This window comes from Malus domestica, chromosome 15 (genome assembly GCF_042453785.1).
Source record: "Malus domestica chromosome 15, GDT2T_hap1".
In the NCBI taxonomy this organism is placed as follows: Eukaryota; Viridiplantae; Streptophyta; class Magnoliopsida; order Rosales; family Rosaceae; genus Malus; species Malus domestica.
This window is the reverse complement of record NC_091675.1, coordinates 8,583,399-8,599,684: the sequence shown is the minus strand read 5'-3', so window position 1 is coordinate 8,599,684 and position 16,286 is coordinate 8,583,399. Positions and strand designations below refer to the sequence as shown.

At 37.6% G+C, this 16,286-nt stretch overlaps 2 protein-coding genes and 1 long non-coding RNA gene across 3 annotated transcripts; all 3 read right to left on the bottom strand.

The window, feature by feature from the left end:
- Positions 1-848: 848 nt before the first annotated feature.
- On the bottom strand, positions 849-1,484 carry LOC139191662 (protein LUTEIN DEFICIENT 5, chloroplastic-like). Its single transcript, XM_070812652.1, has one exon. It carries the CDS (start codon positions 1,482-1,484, stop codon positions 849-851), a length of 636 nt encoding a protein of 211 aa, XP_070668753.1.
- A 1,505-nt stretch (positions 1,485-2,989) lies between these two features.
- On the bottom strand, positions 2,990-8,652 carry LOC103456157 (carbon catabolite repressor protein 4 homolog 6). Its single transcript, XM_008395806.4, has 15 exons — positions 8,394-8,652; positions 7,948-8,314; positions 7,700-7,866; positions 7,487-7,552; positions 6,846-6,898; positions 6,258-6,339; positions 6,077-6,123; positions 5,806-5,887; positions 5,525-5,617; positions 5,391-5,423; positions 5,226-5,314; positions 4,149-5,136; positions 3,965-4,050; positions 3,664-3,748; positions 2,990-3,464 (listed from the first exon to the last, which is right to left on the bottom strand). The coding sequence occupies exons 1-15, from the start codon at positions 8,541-8,543 to the stop codon at positions 3,393-3,395; spliced, it is 2,460 nt and encodes an 819-aa protein (XP_008394028.3). The 5' UTR covers positions 8,544-8,652; the 3' UTR covers positions 2,990-3,392.
- Positions 8,653-12,921: 4,269 nt separating this feature from the next.
- On the bottom strand, positions 12,922-15,410 carry LOC139192514 (uncharacterized). Its single transcript, XR_011576717.1, has 4 exons — positions 15,205-15,410; positions 15,001-15,122; positions 14,179-14,237; positions 12,922-13,296 (listed from the first exon to the last, which is right to left on the bottom strand). It is a non-coding gene; the product is annotated as an uncharacterized lncRNA (long non-coding RNA).
- Positions 15,411-16,286: the final 876 nt, after the last annotated feature.

Here is a 16,286-nt window from a genome sequence, read left to right as displayed (position 1 = left end):
GGTGATAATTGTGGCAGGCTGCCGAATAATTTTGGAGTACTGGACGTACTGTTGATCACCTGGTTGGTGATAATAGCGGCAGGCTGCCGAATAATTTTTTAGTACTAGATGTACTTTTGATTATCTGGTTGGTGGTAATAGAGGGTGAACCTTAAGTGGAGGGATGAAGTTTGGAATTTAAAGCCATAGGGTATGGCTCTTTTGGGCATATGGGCCTACGCCCTCCACATAACAATCCAGTCCATTAATTTGGGCTTGACCTTTTTTTTTTTATTGGCATGCTGCCTTCTTTCTTTATTTATGATTACACTCTGGTGGATTTATACAAATGTCTACAAAAGATAAGAAAGGTAAATCACAACATTCAAAAAAGCTGCTGCAAAAGGTGGGTATGACAGATGGTTAGATAAAGGTAAATCACAACATTCAAAAAAGCTGCTGCAGAAGGTGGGTATGGCAGATGGTTGGATAGTGGGATAGCATCTGCACAATTAAAGGGAATTTAAGCTTTTGCTTTTGCTTTTACTTTCTCTTTTCCACCGCACCTCTCTCTATCTCTCCACCTCCAGACATACTCACTTGTAGACTTGCTTTTGATTTTTGTTTTCACTTTTGTAGGAGTGGTTGAGCTGTTTGAGGGCCTTTCTTTTTATTTTGTTGGACAAATGCGACAACCTGGAGAATAAATGCATGATTGAGAATGGGATTTAGCTTCCATTGGTCTTACCCCTTATCAGCCTCTCCGTGTCAGTAAACGCCACGTAAGACGGCATCGTCCGGTTGATCGATTTGCGACCGCATCGAAGAGCGAGCTTCGTATATTTATGCAGTGCAGGAACTATAGCACGTCACCGTCTGCGCCATATTTCACCGTTTGCTAGAATGAGACCAGTCCCCCTGACAAATTCTAGAATTTCAGCCAAGATTCCTTTTGAATAAGCCTTTGAATTCTCCCTTAATATATGTTTGGCAATCGCCAGATCAGAAACTATCAAAAAGGACTTTGGTCCAAATTTCAGCCTATAAATTCCACCATATGTGAGGTAAAGCTCAAATAGTGGGATGAAAAAGGCCTCACTTCGAATGGCACTGATAGCTCCTTTTGCCTCTGGAATTTTTTTTGTATAGTTTTCAAGTGCATTAGCCCAACTGAACAAGAAATCTAATATCCCCGTAGGAACACCAACCTTCGACAAACCGCTCTTCAATTGAGATGGAAAACTAGATTTCTCCACAGTGAATTCTCCTGAGGCAATCCCAGTAAAAATCTCGACGCGCCGCTTCTCTTCCAGCAAACACTCCACGCTCTTCACACCGATGTCGACAGACTCAGGCTCTCTGCCATTAGAAGAGGAGCATGTAATCGTAGACAGCCCAAACCTTCCTTTCTGTTTGATGGGTCGGAGTCTGTTGGAGTGGAGCTTGGCTTGGAAGGTTTTGGCAAGGACGAATTGCAGCAAAGGAATAGTGGCGGCAGCGGCCATTGACGGTGTCCCTTCAGCAGTCGAGATTGGAGGAGGAGGAAGAGAGGAATGGAGGAGGAGGAAGAAGAAGATGATAATACAGAGGCCAAACGTGGCCGTCTTCAAGCGCAACAAGAAGTTGGCAAGAGAGTATTTTTTCGAATTCTCTAGAAAGGGATAGTGGCTGATGAGAGAGAGATATGCGAAGGTTTTTCTGGAACAACCCAATGGGGGAGGTTCTGGGTTTCTGCAGATTCACGGTGGATATTGTGGTGAGGTTTCACGGTGGTGAGATGAAAAAAATGAAAGAGAGCCGACATAGCTTTTCGTGTTGATTCCCACAGACGGCGCCAAATGTTAATGCACAAAACCGGAGGGTCTTGGAATAACGTAAATCCAACCGTGAATCTGCAAGAAAGTAAAGAACACAAAATGTATCGTGGTTCACCCCAATGTTTGGGCTACGTCCACACTGATGTTGATTGTATTTCTCTGTAACTGTATGTATGGATTACAAGTGTGATGGGAGTCCCCCAGAGAAAGAGAGAGTTTGAGAGAGCTTTGCTCTGAATATGAGAGCCTCTGTTTGGGGATGTGAGGCTTGAGGATTGTGAGGGTGAGGAGTCCCTTTTATAGACTAAGGGCTCCTCCCCTTTTACATAGATCATGACTCAATGTCTAGAAGCCTAAGTAACGAGACCCAATATAATATGGTACTAACAGATAACATCACGTGATCTTGTACTTTAGTCCTATCAAAAAATTAATTGTCACTTGATAAAATCACAAAACTAATTTTGCTTTTATTTATATTCTAAAGTACAATAAATAGGTAAGAGAGATTTTAGGTGTTTTGAATTATGAAAAACAATTTCTCCCTTGTTTTTTTATGATTTTTTTTTGGTAGTAATTCTCTTGTTCTTAGAGATTCACATAACACAGGGATTGTTACTAAATTATGATCAAAATCTGTCCCCTTTTCTTGGAATTTTTTCGTGTTTTTAACCAAATTCCTTGTTGTATGGTAGATCGAAGCAAAACCCGAATTTGACCAAGAAAAAAAACAAAACCAAACCCTGGTTATTACTTCATGAAAAGTTACTCGCATGTGAACTGGTAAAAGTCTCTGTCATCGAATGATTGTTGTACTTTTTACGATATACAACGACCACCTTGCTTTTTTACCACACGTCCACGGTACACTAGTAGCATAACGTTTTGTTACATGCAAGTCTCTTTCCAAAAGCAAGAACGTATTCAAAGGAAAATATGAACATGTCCAAAGTACGAATTCTTTCAAGGCTTTTTGACTCATGATCGACTCTTGAAATTTAGTTGCTTAAATGATCCATTTTTAGCATGTTACCATTATGTCGTTGATATATGGACAATATGTCATTGATATCTCAATATTTGATTTCGTTCATCTCAGCAACCAAATGTCAAAGTGAATTATTTAGCTAATTGCCCTACTTTCAAACTTTTACAAATTAACTTACAATAAAAAATAACAAACACTAAGGGCGGAGTTAAGAATTTTCACATAAACGGTAAAAATTATTTTCTTCCTCGTGTCTAATGTGACGGGCATAACCAATTTTTAGGGTGAGCCGGTGAGGTGAGGTGAATTTTAAAACAATTGGCAACAAATTTCACCCATCTCTCATCCGAACCGTTGATACAGGTGACGAGTGCCGAGTGACAAGTGCCGAGGGCCGAGTGACGAGTGCCGAGTGCCAGACGGTTCAATTCTAATTTCCTAGATAGCAACTGTAGAACTGAGTACCATCCAGATCAAAAGTATATACAGGAGGTTGCTGCAGAACCTGTGACTAGAAGCTCAACGAGTTTGACAGCCGTTCCCGCAATTTCTCCGATTGCAATCCCCTGTTGTCGAGGGCTATACTGCGGCGGACTTCTGTGTTGCTCTTATGATGATTGGTCAGAATTGTTGATGAATGCCAACTCAGAAGCCAATGCAATATGATCACTACCCCATTTCTGCAAAACCGTCCCGAAAAATTATGCCTCAGAAATATGTCTCTCAAGTTCTTTCATTCAACCAGGATTAATCAATGTCGTTTATCATACATTGCTTCAGTGAAAAGTCTACTCTCATAATCATAATTTAATTCATTCCATTTTGCTTTCCCTAAACTAGTAAATAGATATCGCTCTCTGTTCAGTAGAAAACCCGTACCTTGGTTGGGAACCCTGAAGTCCACTGCATAGCTTGCTTCGGAATAGGAGCAAGCACCCTGACAGTCTGCAGACCTTCGGAACACCTGATATTTAAGAAAGAAAATTACAAGAAGCATTAATAGGTCTCGACCTATTCCGCAGGCTCAGAATAAGAAAATAAATTATCAGACAAGAGAGTGGCAGACGAACTTTATTAAAACAGATGTGTAATTACTAAATGAGTTCTCAACTTAAAATCTGATAAGCAGAATAGGATGACAGGAAATGCACAAGGAAAATCAGAACCATAGAAAATTTACCAGATGTAATCAACCGTGCCCAAGAATAATTTATTATAACTGGTCACCAGGGGCTCCCCACTTGAATCTCTGGTGCCAGAACAATCCTGCAAAGATGAAACCAAAATGAGTAAACCCCCAATTTGCAGATCAAACAGCAATGCTCTAGATAACCTTCGATAAGGATATTAGACGATATGACTACCTCAACTTCAGTATATGTGCTCTTAAGCTTCAGAGGATGTTCTAAAAGAGTGTGTTCCGCATTGCCTGTGGCAGTTTCTATTTCCATTGGAGTCCATAGTGATGGATCATAATAGGTTCTCTCCGCATTGGGTGATGCTGAAAATGCTGAGTTGGGAGGAGTAACAGAAGTAAAATCAGATGGAAAGGCATCTTCCGTATCGTGTAATGCAGATATAAACGTTTTATCATCTTCAGCTATATTTTCATCTGCCGGAATGGCTTCATCTAGCACACTAAGAGATAACTTTTCCATATTTTTCTGCAATTCAAGGTCAGCACTAGCAGATGGACATGATATGTCCACTTGATATGAGGCTGAAGGCCTTTCCTCCTCGACACCAGAAACTGGATTGGAAGACATATGCCCTAAGTTTTCCAATGAAGAGCCTTTAGTAGCATCGGTAATGGAAGCCTGGTTAGATAGCTTAGATAAAGGAACTTCTGAGTCGATAGGAACCACAGAATCTGGATCAATCCCTTCCCTAATAGAATCATTGTCCCTCGTAGAGAGATGTTTATGGATATCACAGTTCATCCTTTCTTTCTCTAGGGAAACATCTGAATTCAAATGTCTGCTTGATAATCCAAGATTTGAATTAGAGGTGAAATTCACTTTTTCTTTGTATCCCATCTCAGTCACATGGAATGCTGATCCAGTTTCAACCTCAGAGACATCTAAAGAGTTCTGCTTAGTTTCTTGGTTCACATCAACATCTTTGGAACCGTCATCTTTTCCAAAATGCACATTGGGGCAAGACTTATCAAAAACGTCTGAGATGTCAGTACTTTGAGGCTGAGACAAGTTGTTCACTAATGGAACACTCTCTGCACTACTTTCTGGATTATTTGGGTTCTGGATATCCAATGACTGATTGCCCGAGTTCAGTCCAGCTTCCCTCCCATCTACAATTGGTGGACCTTGAGCTATATGACTAGCAGGCCCAGCCCTACAATATTTTGTCACGTTTTCAAATCAAAATACAAGCAGTACTCTCAAATATAATTGTACCCGCTAGTCAACTCCTACAAACCTTACCCATAATTATGATCATATAACCTTGGTGCATAAATTTGAGCTGAAGCTTGTCCAGATACCTTATCTCTGTCAACTCCAGACAAATCTAACTGCAAAGTATGATGCAAGATATATTTGTAATTTACAACTGCAAGGAGGTCCAAAATTGAGAAGAAATGAGCTTACCTTCTGTTCTGAAATAAAGTTGTATAACGGACTCTGACAAAAAATAAATAAATAAAAAAGTGTTACTGCCACGATAAAACAAAAAAGAGAACTCCAACAGTGCAATAAATATCCTTCAAGTGGTAAATGCAAACCTTAGGTGTACAATTGAAATCCCCACAAAGAACAATTGGAGCATCATTCCAGATTTTGGAAACAGAATGAGCCCTATCCAAAAGAACCCTGACCTGTTCAAAGGAAAGATACAGGAAAACGGCTGAATGAAAACTTTAGCATCACAGAAGTTAAAGTTTGTGATGGATTCCACACCACTCAGGCAGTTAGTTCTATATATCGGCCAAACACTTTTTATCACCGGTCCTTATATACAGGGAGAGGGGGAGAGAGAGAGAGAGAGAGTACAATGGTCCACTACCTGGCCAAGCTTAATTTCTCCCCGTCTAGGATTGTAAAGCACATGAATGTTACAAATGACAACTTTATTAGTACCTGTTGAGCTACAGATATGAAAGCAATTCAGTTATAAAATCTTCATAGAAAAGACAGAACTGTCTTCTACTGTTAAAACTAGTACGTTCATCCAAATATTAATCAAACCTGTATGAGGCATCCTAATGACAGCATGCGTGCGGGGTGTGTGTGTGTATGATGAATGAAGGTAAGTTCTTTAAAGATTCTTACTTTACCTTGTTGGTAGAGCTGCAACATTTTTGGTGCTATTCTGACGCATTGACTGTTAACAAAGAAACTAATAATATTTGTACGAAAGCATATCAAACAAAAGAAAAAATGACAAACCGATTTTGAACAATCAGAATTAGTGCTGGTTATTACATGGAAGTTTCAAGATATAAATATTCAGAGTACCTCCAGCACGCATATTTGAGCAACATTATCCCGAAGTCCAAGCTTATTGAACTCGATGGATTCCTCATGGACCAACTTGAATCTATAAAGGTAATTAAGGTAGACATCAGTACCAAATCAATTTGCTCAACACATAAGATACCAGCAGGTTAAGTCTGAAAAGATGAATACATGTTAAAACAAATTAGTAACAAAGAAATCCCGAACAAAATACTTAAAGTAGTGCAAAAAGGGGTTAAATCAAAGAATGGGGTAAGATAAGAACTGAAATATCAGCGCAAACTACTTTTTATTTTTAGCTAGTACAGACGCATATTCACCTATACAGATGATATTCATAGTAAGTAAATAAACTTCTTCCCGAGCATAAGCAGCATAGTAAAGGGGTGTGCTATCCACACACCCTTTGATAATTTATGCACGTTGATCTTTTTCAATTCATCCGATCCAACGGCCCAAAATTAAAAAGGTGTGTGAGAAGTAAAATGGGGTGTTTGGGTATCACACCCCCATAGTAAATTGGATGAATGACTGCTCAGTGTTCATAAATCAAGGATATCTAAAACGTAAAAACTAGACATATTCTACCTTGATGATCGCCAAAAAATTGCACATCCATCAACTGGATTACCAGTCCTCATCTGTATAAACCAAAACATTGTTACCGTTCCACCATCCATGAACAAGTATTTTTTTCTTTTGGCAAATAAACAACTTGATGAACTGACATTATCAAACAGAGAACTTTTTGAGTTGCTGAAAGTTGGCCCAACTAATCTCATTTCCTGGCCTTTACTAGTATAGCAAACCTATCTGCATGCAATGAGAAAACGAAAAAATGGCATCCTTCCCCTAATAACATGCACCCTCTCTTATTTGGTAGAATTAAGGGTAACACGCATCCTCTTACAGTTACTGTTTATGAGCTAATTTGAAGTAATAACAGTTAACGGTATTTCTCGCACAATATAACCACCCATTGGATGTTATCCATCTACCAATCTCCTTAAGACCCTGTCTTTTTTCTGGACAGTTCATGTTCTTTAATCTTTGTTTCTATCCTATCTAGTCAACTGCACTAAAAATATTTTCTATTGATGCTCAAAAAGGTGTCGGTTACACAATCGAGCCTCTATATAATACCAAAACATGTAAACAGGGAAATATTAACATATGATGTGAATGTTCTTGCGTTAGCAAAACAGCAACATAAGCATTTCTTAGCACACCTTCCAAATGCCGATGTACCCTTTAAGCTTAAACTCCTCCTCAAGGTCCTCAAATTTATCAACTTCCTGCAATCAAAAGGTCGGTCAAGCGCATAAAAAAGCAAGGCACAAAATAAAGACATTTCAAACACAACCGCCCCAACATTCGATATCCTCCCTGAACTATACAAAATTAACAGAATGTTACTGCATATTGCACATAAAAATCAAGACCTGAAGGCACATTATGTCGGGTGACCACAACCCGAGCTCGAAAATCAAATTTCGCTTTCTCCACTGCCAGTCCATCATATGATGAGGTATGTGATAGTATAGCTTACTCCGGTGATCGTTTGCCAAGTAATCAGCCAGTATATTATATGACAACACCGTAAACCTCTCTGCCAACACGAAAACCATAAATTCAAATACTAAGCTTAAACCAAATAACCTCCGATTAATTTGTGAATATGGTCGATTACCACAAGTAGGGGACGGCGTCGCTTTGGCAAATTCCCAGTTCCGATAGTCCAAGGGTTTCGGCCGAGGCCGGAATTGCTGAGGCGGCCGAAACTGATGGGGAGGCCGAAATTGCTGATTCGGCCGGTACGGTTGATTGTGATCGAGCTGCGGAGGACCGCGGAAGTAGTTGAGATCGAAAGACGGCGGCGGAGTCCGACGATAGGAGGTTTGGTTGGGGAAGGGTCCGGAATCGCCTTGCCGGGACCCTAGATTGGCGTCGCGGACTGATCGGAAGTGGGAGTCTCCGGTAACGTAGTTGCTTCTACCGCCGCCTGAGTAGGGGCGGTTGGAGAAGCCTCTCTGCCACGGGTTTCGACCACCTCGGTACTGTGAAAGAGAGAGCAATGGTTAGTTGAAAGTTTCAGAGCCATTTTTTAAATTAAAGAGAGGGAGAGAGAGAGAGTACAGGAGGGCGCGAAGACATGGCGGTGACGGCGGAGTTGGTGGCGGCAGCGGCGAGGAATTGGAGGGAAGGAGGAGGAGCGTGTCTCATTTTGTCGGGAAGGAAGGTAACGGTTTCCCGGATGGCAGTCACCGGGTCCCTAGTCACAAACATCGGCGTGACCCACACGTGGCTAGGGAAAAAATTGGATTAGAAATTTCAATTCGAATCGAAATTTTTTGTTCGAGTCCGAACAATTTCGAAGGCCTTGGGTGTAAATTGTAATGCACCATTCGATTGAAATTTTTATTAAATTTGTTTTCTCATGTTTATTGTTATATTTAAATATAATTTTATTTCATTTTTTCTATATTTAATCATACTATTTGTATTTAAAATGTTGTCTAATAAAGCTTTAGGATAATGCGAAGGAAATTAAATATTTTAAACTAAATTTGTAAATTAAATAATATGATTGTTGATATTTAGATTACTTAAACGTTGATTAACGTGCTTATTTTATATTGGTGACCCATTATTTGATTAGCAAATTTGGTTTAAGATTTTGGTTTTCCTAGCATTACCCATAAGTTTATGTCATACACTCAAGTAAGATCCTACAAATATCACAAAATTCCAATAAAATATTGAATGGTAAAAACATAAAAGTTTAAAAGTTTTCAAAGTCTTGCAAAATGTAGTAGATCCAAAGTATGCTCATAAAAATTTTGAGATAAAACCGATTTAGAAATTTTCGATAAATTACAATAATCCAAAATTTCTAAATTGAAACTAATAATTTATTCCAAAACCTTTTTGAATTGGCATTGGAATGCTTGTTTCCGATCCGATCTGACCGAAAATCGCTCTTACCTTTGCTCATCCATTCCTACTTAATTGAATTTTGTTCTGATTTCATTAATTACCTTTTTTTTTAGCTTAGAATGTGATTCATCATTGAGAAATGGGCTTTATTGGACATGAATTGTAGGCCATGACAGACCAACCCAATACTCGTATATTTGTGAATTGTTTTTTAAGACGAAAATAAAAGTAACAAGGAGAAGACGCAAGGGCAACAAAAGAAAGCCAAGCCCCAAAGCCATCAAGATCTCGCCTGAGATGGAAAACAACAATGGAACCATAGCTGATTGTCAGGAACCGAATGCCCTGCCACCGCCAAAGCTTCTGTTGAATTTTTGATGTGTATTTCATATCAAAACAATTACAAGATGAAACATTATATAGGAAAAGAAAGATAACATAAGCCTAACTTGCCTAACTTGCCTAATTTCCTAACTTGCCTAACTTGCCTAATTTACACAAAGAAGGTTGACTAGCCTAACTTCACTAGTCATCCAACATGTTTATTTCATGCATGCATTTTAACAAAAGATATGACTTGCATGCATTCCAACAGCTTCCGCAATAACGTTTGCTTCACGGAAGATGTGGCGGAAGGAAAGTGTTGTGGAAAGCATAAGCAAGCTTCTAAAAATTAGACACCAATGTTACTAGCATTCTAAAATATGTTACAATGCACTTCCTCTTATACTTATTTTTCGTATCATAAATGAGTCAATGATAATTTTTTTAGAGTGTTAATGATAGTTCATCGGACATTCCAAAAAAGAAATGTCATAATCAAGCCGTTGGGTACGGTTCCCTGACTTCTTTAGAAATATTCCCATCTCTAATCTTTTTCCGCATCTTTGCTGTTTGCGATTTTGAAAGAACTAAATTCATTCCGTCTTCATTAACAATATCACAAATTTTAGCACCTTCTTGAAGATCGAAAGAATTAGGAGAGGAATGCTGGCAAACATTAGTAACCAAATCGCCATAATTAACTTCAAAACGTTGAGAAGGAGGGGTGATAGCCCCGTCAGACTCCGAATCATCCCCAACTACATTTTTGTGTTGCTTATTCTGCATTTCTCTTCCAGTTGGCTCACTCATCAAAAAGCACCTTCAGTTGGCTTAGTCACTTCCATTGGCTTCTGAGTCAATTGTTTCATTTGCTATAACTGTGAGTTGATTGTCCGGCTGCTGAACACTCCATTGGGGAGGTTGAAGGGACACGATTTACATCCAAGTTCAAACTCTATTGCCTGCCTTCTATACCAGTGAAGTTAAATTCATTATTAGATAAAAAGATTTTCGCTGATTTATCTCCTCAACTTGTATTACTTTGCCAATTTTCACCCTTAATTTTTTTTTCAACATTACATTCACAATTCTATTCAAATTGGTCAAGTGCGTTAGCCCATTTCTCCCTCAATCAAGGGTAAATATGACTTTTTACCTCTCTAACATCCATTTCTTTGGGCAAGTTTTTATCTATAAACCTCCGCATAACAACTACTCATGTAAGTATTTTTTAGTTATTTAATTATTTTGGTTTTTGGCGTAGCCTATATGAATTAAATTTTATTAGGTTTTCCGTTCTATAAATATAGTTTGTAATTTAGTAAGAAAGATAAGTCAGGGGAATGAGACCTCAAGTAGTCTCTATAGGCCCACTTCACCATGGCAAGGAACACTTAAAAGCCATTGAAGAGCACAAAATAATGTACCTGCGAGATTTTCTAAGCCGGACCGAGGCAAGCTTCTATGATTATATATAAATGATAAATAGCAAGGGAAACGAAGACAGTTTTACTGGAAGCAGCGGCCTTAGTTACTTGAAACTTCCTCTTTTTTTTTTCTTTTTTTTTTTTTTTTTTTTTTTTGTTTAACAAGCGAAATCAATAGCAAGAGAAAAGACGACAATTTTGATGGAAACATAAATTTAAACGACGATAGCATCGATTACCTAGGTACACCAGGGAGATAAAGATTGGGTCGAAACCGTATCATGTGTAAAAGAGTGAAAAAACTCATACAGTCCAGAATTTCAAGGCAGACTTTAGGCTGAAGAAAGAAAGAAAAGTGACTTCTACGCATCCCTTTTCTTTCATTGCCTGTTTATGTTTATTATTCTAATCTTTGGACGAATCAGAAGAGGAGAAACAAAATTAAAAAAAAAATGTGCAGAAAAAAAAAAAGTTCCAAAATCATTTATATAAAAAATATATATATTTATGTATTGGAGGTCCACATGATAATAGTTTTCCATGTTCAGATACTGCATTAAAGTCATGCATTACTTTTCTGCTGCAAATATGTTTATAGCCATGGAAAAATATAAGGTCAGACAGAAAAAATTAATTCAATTTGACTAAACGCTCTCCTCATAAATATATAAAACAAAATCTACTTGTTTATTTTTTACTTCTTATATACCAACCTACATCTTTTTGGTTTTTGTCTTTTCAATTTATGTATTTTTCATTTCTTGAAGATTTTAGTTTTTTATTAGCAAGAGTGCCCGCGCGATGCTACGGAGAAACTGTATAAAATATGTCGCAAATTATATATATATATATATATATATATATATGATAATCCATACTACGTTTATATATGTGGAAATCTAATTACAACCCTATCTACAATAAGAAACAATGAGTAGAGTTGAACTTCCTTTAATCTAATGGGTTTGTTTCTTCACTTTGTTCCTCCTTCTTTCTTCTCACATGGAGCTTTTTCATTTATCTGTTATAAATTGGAAAAATAGAAGTTAATGTGAACAAATGACAGTTGGATTTATTAGAAGGATCCTCTTGCTAAACATCAGAACAATAAAAGGAGTAACAGAAAGTTAGAAAAATGACTCACGCAGTTGAAAACTGTTGGCGCACCAAGTCCTACATTGACGAAAACATTAGGCATTATTAATCAAACATGTAAAGTTTATGTCAAATTTTATATTATTTGTGGTTTGAACTATGGATGATAACAATGAGATAACTGAACATATGTGTGGTTTGAGTTGTGTGGCCTTAAACCTAAAATACCATATGAATCCAAGTTTTACAAATTATTTATATTCAAACCAATCAATTGAATTATGCTTAAACAAATTTGGTCTAAAGTGGTTAAAAAGTGAAATATAAACCCTCATTTTGCAGAATTGTTAACTTGAAAAAACAAATGCATAAATGGACAAACGGTGTTTCAAATAAAAGTTTCTCTATCTAAAATTGAGAACAAAACAACAGAGTCATTAGGCTTAGAAAAATGGATTCAAGTAGATAACAGATTAAAATTGAGAACAAAACAACAAAGTTGGAGTCAGTCGTTGGAAAATGAAAGTTGATTCCATTGTTCCTCTACGTTCCTATTATAAAAAGTAACAACCCTTTTTTGTGATCAGTCCCAAATTTTAGATAATGGACATTGCTTATCAAATTCGTATATATAGATAGCTTGCACGTTGTCGTGGGAATGTGGAATGGATTATAAGTATTGTATATAAATATTAGAATAAGGGACTAAATGTGTTGTAAGCTTTGTGCATATATATGTAAAAATATTTACACAAAACATGTACAACTCAGAAATGCTGATTGTGAAAACATGATTACCTATAGGACAAACAAATATGACATCGAATGCGTAAAAAAAAAGAATCACATACTTATTCTCAATATACTCAGAGAGCTTGACCTGAAATCCAAAACCAAATCTTCAATTGCAATGAAACAAAGGGCTTATGAGTCATTTGAAAGCTCTTCTGTAAAAAGCACTTATACATTTAAGCGTTTTTGCTAGAAATGTTTTTATTTAAAACATGTTTGAAGTTTTTATCAAAGTCCAAATGCTCCCTTAAAAAAATATAGAAGTGCTTCTTTAAGTGACACACCCCGTCCCGAAGGAGGGCATGCTGGCCGTCACGTGAGAGTGACGTGACCATTTGCACAGTACGGAAGCTTTAAGATACAATTTATAAGTTGATACACCCGAAGGTGAGTCCTAATTTTGTCCAATCTGTCAGAACACCGCTGAATTCCTCGTAGCCACCACACCTTTGTGATTCCTGAACCTGGAGGGGCGCAAAACCAAAATTGAGTGGGTCAGTAAAACAATTCTTTTTCCAAATCCAAACATTTCTCAAAACGTTGTAACCCCTCTCCGTAAAACCTGTATACTTTCCCAGAAATGTAAAATATAAATATACATATATATTCTCAAACTTCATTTTTACTATCTCAACATTTTTCTTTATCAATCATGCCATGCCATGTCTAATTCAACAGTTAAGTATGGATGCATCAACAATAATCATATCAGGTGCAAGAAAGTAATCAACCGGAGGCCCTCTAATAGCCATGTACGGTTGAACCTAGAGCTCAAAATCTATCACTCTCACTCTGCCGGAGTCACCTCTGTGACCTGTCCGGCCTTCTGCACACAAGTTACGCTCTAGTGCTTTCTCATCAATCATCTGTGCACATAATCTAAGGTCACCCACCAGTCGAAATCTCACTAACACTCTTCGACTGGCCCGTCGCACCCACTCCGCGTGGACTGTGCGACCAGCATCTACTTGGATCCAAGGCGAGCGTGCGATGCGGTGAATACTATAAGCACTAAACCATGGTGCAGGATTTGAGCTCAATATACATTAACATCATCATATCAGTATTTAAATACTCACCTGATACTCACCTGTGCGTCCGCCGCACCATTCATTCATATGCATCATATCTCAATTTCATACTTTTCATATCATTTCATGCATGGCAATTCGATTCACATTTCTATATACTTTTCATATACTTTTATGCATGGCATCTCAATTCACATTTCAATATACTTTTCATATAATTTTATACATTGCATTTAAAGCATACTTTCATTCAATTTCAATTTCTGGGAAAACGTCAAGTATATATATATACGGAAAACAAAACTGCCCACTCACCTGGAGTTCGCCCTACAACTCCCTAGCACAATACGCCAAGGCGTCATGACGATCGGCGCCTAAAACAATAATCAATTCCAACCTCATAATTCATATCGATAGAATATATAACTTATATAAAATACGTCACTACGTAGATCGATCCGGAAGAGCTGCCACTCAGATTTTAAATCCATAACTTCCAGAGGTCCACAATATATCTCTAGGACAACATCCTAAAATTTCATCACCATCCAACGGTCGGATCTCCGTCAATTTCCAAAATTAAGTGACGGTTAACATTTTATTTTATGAACTTACAACTCCAATTCCAGAAGATCCGTAACTCGGATTCCCAATCCGTAAGTTCCAATAATCCTCAAACATTACGTATTGCAACGTATTAAAGTTTGGTAACGATCCAACGGTCGGATCATCAATTCACATTTTCACCTAATGCGAAAACTATAAAACGTTATTCGAACACCTAACCAACAATCCTTAATAACTTTCTTATACGGTGCTCAATTTGGGTATATGAATATACCACAGTGATCTACTCGACGTCACGGACGTCGAAATATTTTTAAAATAATTTTTTACTGTAGCACGCGCCCCCACGCGCCAAGGAAGGCACGGGTCCACGCGCGCCCACGCGCACCTTCTTCCTCGCGGGTTCGCCGGACTGGTTTTTTCCGGTGGCCGGAAAACTGGGGAATTTTCAAATGCTTCGTTCTCCTTCGTTTCTCAACCATTTTCTTCGTATAATATATCAATTTAAAGCCCTCAACATGTAGAATCACAATATACTACTTTAAAGCTCTAAAAACCAGGAAATCTCACCGGAAAAATTCCAAGAAAACCGGCCAAAGATGAACCACGTGATCCCGGCGTCCAAATCCTTCAAACGAAGTACTCCGAGCTTCGTGGGAACCTCCTAGAGCTCCCTGTGAGCTTAGATTTCCCTAAAACACAACATATTCAAAGATCATGAACAGTGCTCTTCACGGGAACTTTAAAAACTACGTTTTCCGAAGTAGAACTTACCTGAAATGGGTACCATTGTGTTCGTGTGGTCTTCAGGAGCACGATGGTGGTTTCAAATTGAACGATGGTAGAAGTTTTATATGGTTTTGGAGCTTGCCCGTGTGAGTTCGAAGGAGAGAGAGACAGAACTGAGAGAAATCGTGAGGGAGGAGAGAGAGAGGGACAATGTTACGGGTTATGGGGAGGGTTTTGAGGTGTGGGGATCCCACATGTCCAACCCAATCCCAATTTCATAAATTCCAACATAAAAATCCAAACTTAAGCCTAGTTTAAGTTCCTAAAACCAAATAACTTAGGAACTTTAAGTAAAACCAATTGTTAAATTTTCGCCCCTTAGTCCCGTTTAAGGGCATTTTCGTCTTTTCATGTCCTCGGAATTAAAATTCCTGGACGGGATGTGACATTAAGCATCTAACATGAACAAACACAAACTGAAAAAATGAAAAGCAAGTGACTTGTACATGAAATTATTTTCACTCCAAAAACTACACTTTTCAACTTTAAAACGCAAGAAAAATGAATATCTTGATAGAAATTTCAAAGAGGATAATTAAACCACAAAATATAAGTACAATGCATGCATCCGTACCTGTCAATCAAGAAGGCAAGAAAAAAGTTGTTGCAAAGTAGGTAATTGACTTAGTAAATCTGTGCTAGCAACACACAAAAATCAAATCATACTATACTTTTTTGTGCATTCATCGGTTCATTGTTAAAAAAAAATTTGCAGAGAAGATAGATTTTTACCTAATTGTTCAGAAATGATGGCAGAGCTGCAACTACTGCAATCTTATTTTGTGGAGTTTTTCATGTTATAATCTCGAGTAGAATAAACTTACATACAGTTGTTATAAAACAACACTTGTATAACACTCATACCAAAATTTACTCACATTCTTAGTTGTAACTTAAGTTATTTATTTGGTAAAAGTTGATGACTCATATGTATTGATACATTCATAGTTTTTTAATCAATTTTTACATACAATTAATAATATAAGTTGTAGATTGACACTCGTTGTTATTTCCTAAATTTCTGCGCTCAGTTTTTTATTTATTATTAATTCACCCAAATATTTTTT

Coding starts and splice junctions, on each gene's coding strand:
- LOC139191662 (XM_070812652.1), bottom strand. CDS start 1,484: ATGGCCGCTGCCGCCACTATTCCTTTGCTGCAATTCGTCCTTGCCAAA.
- LOC103456157 (XM_008395806.4), bottom strand. CDS start 8,543: ATGTTTGTGACTAGGGACCCGGTGACTGCCATCCGGGAAACCGTTACC. Junction 5,137..5,225: donor TTATATGATCATAATTATGG/GTAAGGTTTGTA, acceptor AAAATATTGTAG/GGCTGGGCCTGCTAGTCATA. Junction 3,749..3,964: donor GGCACGGTTGATTACATCTG/GTAAATTTTCTA, acceptor CTTAAATATCAG/GTGTTCCGAAGGTCTGCAGA.